The sequence below is a fragment of the Otolemur garnettii genome, unplaced genomic scaffold (genome assembly GCF_000181295.1).
Source record: "Otolemur garnettii isolate 467f Iridium unplaced genomic scaffold, OtoGar3 scaffold00032, whole genome shotgun sequence".
In the NCBI taxonomy this organism is placed as follows: domain Eukaryota; kingdom Metazoa; phylum Chordata; class Mammalia; order Primates; family Galagidae; genus Otolemur; species Otolemur garnettii.
In genome coordinates, this window is record NW_003852427.1 from 8874895 (window position 1) to 8880480 (window position 5586).

The following is a 5586-nucleotide window of genomic DNA, read 5'->3' on the forward strand; positions in this document are numbered from 1 at the left end:
AGAGAGAGAGAGAGAAAGAAACCACAATCATTTAACTTCTTACCAACTGAATCATCAGTTGGTTGAGCTCAACTGGGCTTATCTTTTGCCATTGTCAGCTGGTATCATTCATGCCACTGTGGTCTTTCAGTGCTGGGTAGTATAATATGGAGCTGGATATGATCTTGTTTATATGTCTAGCAGCTACTACTAGCTATGGGCTGGATAATGTATCTACAGCATGCTATCCGGGCTGCAGGGTACCAGAAGCAACACCAGAGACAGGCCAAGACTCATCGTGCAAACCTTTCTTCAGGCTGCTTCTTGCATCATCTTTGCTAATGTGCCATTGTCCAAAGTAAGACACATGATCAAGCCCAGAGTCAATGTGGAAGGAGACCTCACAAAAGTCCAGAAATAGGCAGGTCCTGTTGGGACCATTGCTGTAACAATCTACTGTATCCTTGTACCACTTTGCATTTTGCTTTCCCCCTTTAACAATATATGTTTTTCTTTTCTTTCTCTTTCTCTCCTTCTTTTTCTGTTTCTTTCTTTTTTCTTCCCTTTAACTGGTGGACAGAAAGTATCCCTGCCTCCTTCTCTTCCTTTTCTTTTTTTGCTCTGTCTCCTAGGCTAGAGCACAGTGGTGTCATCATAGCTTACTGCAACCTCCCAGCCTCAGCCTCCCAGTAGCTAGGACTGCAAAAATGGACCACCACGCCTGGCTAATTTTTCTATTTTTTATGGAGCCAGGAGTCTCACTTTTACTCATACTGGTCTAGAACTCCTGTCCTCAAGTGATTCTCTCAAAGTGCTGGGATCATAGGAGTGAGCCACAGCACCAGGCATTCCTCTATTTTTCAAGTTGAAATAGTTAGGTTAATTACATTTTTAGTGACTACACATAATCAAAGAACTATGCCTAAGCACTTAATCATTATTACTCTATTTTTTGCATTGCTTCAATTTTTACCATTATAATTTATTAAACTCTTTTCTTGAGTATCCACCATGTGTAAGGAATTACTCAAGAGCACTGGGGACAGCTTCACTTGGATTCTTTTTTTAAAAGTGCGCACAAACACATGAATATATAATGTGCACTATGGGGAGAAAACAGAGAAGGGAGGTCAAGGTGTGGGGGTGATGGGTGGGGCTTGCTAGTTAAAGTCTGTTTAAAGAAATGTTTGGGGATTATTATCTGAGAACGAAGGATTATGTCTTTTAAATCACATCCTTGTTGTAAGAAGTCAGATTACCAGGACTGAGGGTAAAAAAGTAAGACTGTCACAAAACAAAACCAATGTTCCTATCTTAAGTCCTGGCTCACAGCAATCTCAAACTCTTGGGCTCAAGCAATCCTCTTGTCTTAGTTTTTCATCTTTAGTAGAGACGGGGTCTTACTCTTGCTCAGGCTGAGTCTGAACTCATGAGCTCAAATGATCCTTCTGCCTCAGCCTCCCAGAATGCTGGGACCATCACACCCAACCTCCAGTTATTTTTAAAATAAAGCAAACACCTCTTTGACCAGTTTAGTTTCACAAGACCATGTTATATATTTGTAGTTGTAGCTCTTCTTTATGCCAGAGGGATGAAAGATAATTATTTTGAGACCCATGTAGGAGCCCAAAGAAAGGTTATAGGCTATAGTTCTATAACCATACTATTGGTGTTGTATACTTTGGAATGACAGCAGTGTGCTGGCCAACACTTTTTGGTTCATTGATTTTGTACAAACAAACTCTTGTTTTACCAAACCAAAGACAAATATGCTGACTTAGTTTTCTTTACCAGGAAATTTTTTTTTTTTTTTTTTTTGGAGACAAGAATCTCACTTTGTCACACTCGGTAGTAGAGTGCCCTGGCTTCATAGCTCACAGAAATCTCAAACTCTTGGTTCAAGTGATCCCCTTGCCTTAGCCTCCTGAGTATCTGGGATTACAGGCACCTGCCACAACGCCCACCTATTTTTTTTGAGATGGGGTCTTGCTCTGGCTCAGGCTGGTCTCGAACTCAAGAGCTCAGGCAATCCACCTGCCTCAGCTTCCCAGAGTTCTAGGACTATAGGCATGAGCCACTGTTCCCGGCCTTTACCAGGAAAATTATATTATATTTCTCTCTGTGATATGAAAGGTTAACTTTTTATTTTTTGAGATATTATCTCACTCTATCACCCTTCGTAGAGTGCTGTGATGTCATAGCTCACAGCAACCACAAACTCCTGGGCTCAAGAAATTCTCTTGCCTCAGCCTCCTGAGTCACTAGGACTACAGGCGCCTGCTACAACGTCCAGCTATTTTTTGAGAGGGGGGTTCTCATCTTGCTCAAGCTGTTCTTGAACTCCTGAGCTCAGGTAATCCACTCACCTTTCTTTCCCAGAGTGCTGGGATTATAGGCATGAGCCACTATGCCCAGCCTGGTATGAAAGTTTAGAGCAACAACATATGACCTTGAAGCTGTGGACACTGAGACTGCACTAGGTTGGCTTGAAAAAAACAAATGTTCCAAGCAGTGCCCGTAGCTCAGTCTGCAGGGTGCTGTCCACATGCACCAAGGGTGACAGATTCGAAACCAGCCCCGGGCCTGTTTAAACAACAATGACAACTGCAACCAAAAAACAGCCGGGTGCCTGTTGTCCTAGCTGCTTGAGAGGCTGAGGCAAGAGAATGGCTTAAGCTCAAGAGTTGGAGGTTGCTGTGAGCTGTGACTCCATGCACTCTTCCCAGGGCAACAGCTTGAGACCCTGTCTCAAAAAAAAAAAAAAAAAAAAAAAAAGGCGGTGCCTCTGGCTCAAGGAGTAGGGTGCCGGCCCCATATGCCAGAGCTGGCATGTTCAAACCCAGCCCTGGCAAAAAAAAAAAAAAAAGACAGACAGAAAGAAAAAACAGATGTTCCTGCATTGAAGTGGCAGACCTTGGCAAAGCAAAATCCAGCCTCCCTGTCCTTAAGGAGCTTATAATTCAGTTGGAAAAATAAGGCAAGTCCCACTAGAGTTATGGATCACAGAACAAAGGAATGTTTTATTTTGAAGGTTGCCTAGAGACCCATCTGGTCTGAAATTCCCTACCAGGTTGGAACTCCCCCTGCAAGGTACTCTGCAAATAATGTTTTCAGCTCTCTACTAACACTCCTCTGGTGAGGAACCCACAATTAATTTTTTTTTAACTAGACAAGTAATATATACTTAATGTGACACATTTTACTATTACAGCAGAGTGAGTAAAAACAGCAAACCTCACCTTGAATGTCCTATTTCCCTACTATCTGCTAAGGACTGATCCAGGATGGAATAATGACTATTTTTATATTGTACAGACATACATGAATATTTTCACCACACACTTTATTTATTTTATTTTATTTATTTATTATTTTTTTTCTTTTTTTTTTTTTTTGCAGTTTTTGGCTGGGGCTGGGTTTGAACCCTCTACCTCCAGCATATGGGGCCAGCACCCTACTCCCCTGAGTCACAGGCACCACCCTTATTTATTATTTTTGAGACAGTCTCACTTTGTCGCCCTCGGTAGAGTGCCGTGGTGTCACAGTTCACAGCAACCTCCAACTCTTGGGCTTAGATGCTCCTCTTGCCTCAGCCTCCCGAGTAGCTAGGACTACAGGTGCCCGCCACAGTGCCCAGATATTTTTTGTTACAGTTTTGCCGGGTTCAGGTTTGAACCCGCCACCTTCAGTATATGGGGCCCGTGCCCTACCCACTGAGCCACAGGCACTACCCTTCACCGCAAACTTTAATTTTTTTTTTTTTTTTTAGAGCAGAGTCTCACTTATTGCCCTTGGTAGGATGCTGGGGCTTCACAGCTCATAGCAACCTCCAACTCCTGGGCTTAGACAGTTCTCCTGCTTCAGCCTCCTGAGTAGCTGGGATTACAGGTACTTGCCACAATGCCTGGCTATTTTTTTGTTGCAATTTAGCTGGGGCTGGGCTCGAACCTGCCACCCTCAGTATATGGGGCTGGTGCACTACCCACTGAGCCACAGGTGCCACCACACTCTAAATTTTAATTTTTTTTTTTTTGAGACAGAGTCTCTCTATGTCACCCTCAGTAGAATGCTGTGGTGTCATAGCTAACAGCAACCTCAAACTCTTGGTCTCAAGCAATCCTCTTCTCTCAGCCACCCAAGTAGCTGGGACTATAGGTGCCTGCCACAGCACCCAGCTAGTTTTTCTATTTTGAAGAGATGGGGTCTTGTTTTGCTTAGGCTGGTCTCAAAGTCCTGAGCTCAAGCAATCTACCTGCCTTGGCCTCCCAGAGTGCTGGGATTACAGACGTGAGCCACTGCACCCAGCCAATACCTTTTATTGAACAATCTGTCTTTTTAAAAATACCACCTTTTGGCAAGATCTTGTATAGCCAGTGTGGGGATGTGATGAAGGCCCTGAGCCAGAACCCTATCAACGGTCAGGTGCTCAAGGTCCTGGGGAACCCCAAGAGTGATGAGATGAATGTGAAGGTGTTGGACTTTGAGCACTTTCTGCCCGTGCTGCAGACTGTGGCCAAGAACAAGGACCAAGGCACCTCTGAGAATTACACTGAAGGCCTTCGGGTGCTTGATAAGGAAGGGAATGGCACAGTCATGGGTGCTGAAATCTGGCATGTCCTTGTCACACTGGGTGAGAAGATGACAGAGGAAGAAGCTGAGATGCTGGTGGCAGGGCATGAGGACAGTAATGGCTGTATCAACTATGAAGAGCTTGTCCGTATGATGCTGAATGGCAGAGGGCCCTCCCGATATCCCCAGAGCCCTTTTCCTGTGTGAGACTGTATCTAGCCTGAAGGTGTCCTAGGCTCTCTGGTCACAGGACCTTTCCCATCTTGTCTCTTTGGGACGATGTTTGCCATCAGCATTCACCCAATAGACTTGTTCTCTGTAGCCCTAAAAAAAATAAATAAATAAAAAATAAAAACTCCACCTTTATAAGAAACTTAATTTATGTATATAAATAAATTACATATATAATTTTACATTTATAATTATACACGTATATTTCTGGGTTTTAATTTTGTTTCATTAATCTATCTGCTTGATCCTGTCGCTATACTTACTATTTTAATTATTCTGTGTTTAATATGCTTAATACCTGGAAGTGGTTGTCTCTCTGGTACCTCAGCCTGCCGACTAGCTAGGACTATAGGTATGGACTATCATGCTCCCAGGTAATTTTTCTGTATTTATTTGTTTATTTATTAACTTATTTTTCTTTTTCAAGACAGAGTCTCACTCTGTCATGAGGGTAAGGCTGCCGTAGCATCAGCCTTGCTCATAGCAACCTCAAACTCCTGGGCTCAAGCAATCCTCCTGCCTCAGCCTCCTGAGTAGCTTAGCTAGGACTATAGGTGTTCACCACAATTTCTATTTTTAGTAGAAATGGGGGTCTTTCTGTTGCTCAGGCTGGTCTTGAACTCCTGAGCTCAAGTAATCCTCCTGCCTTGGCTCCCCAGATTATAGGTGTGAGCCACTGCACCCAGCTTGAACGGACATCTTTTTTTTTTTTTTTGGAGACAGAGCCTCAAGCTATCCTCCTGGTTTGAGTGCCGGGGCATCACAGCTCACAGCAACCTCCAACTCTGGGCTCAAGCGAGTCTCCTG

The 5586-nt window shown here is 43.6% G+C and overlaps 1 protein-coding gene across 1 annotated transcript; it reads left to right on the plus strand.

The window, feature by feature from the left end:
• Positions 1-4334: 4334 nt before the first annotated feature.
• On the plus strand, positions 4335-4874 carry LOC100947454 (myosin light polypeptide 6-like). Its single transcript, XM_012804978.1, has one exon. The coding sequence runs from the start codon at positions 4366-4368 to the stop codon at positions 4753-4755; it is 390 nt and encodes a 129-aa protein (XP_012660432.1). The 5' UTR covers positions 4335-4365; the 3' UTR covers positions 4756-4874.
• The last annotated feature ends 712 nt before the right edge of the window (positions 4875-5586 follow it).

Coding starts and splice junctions, on each gene's coding strand:
- LOC100947454 (XM_012804978.1), top strand. CDS start 4,366: ATGAAGGCCCTGAGCCAGAACCCTATCAACGGTCAGGTGCTCAAGGTC.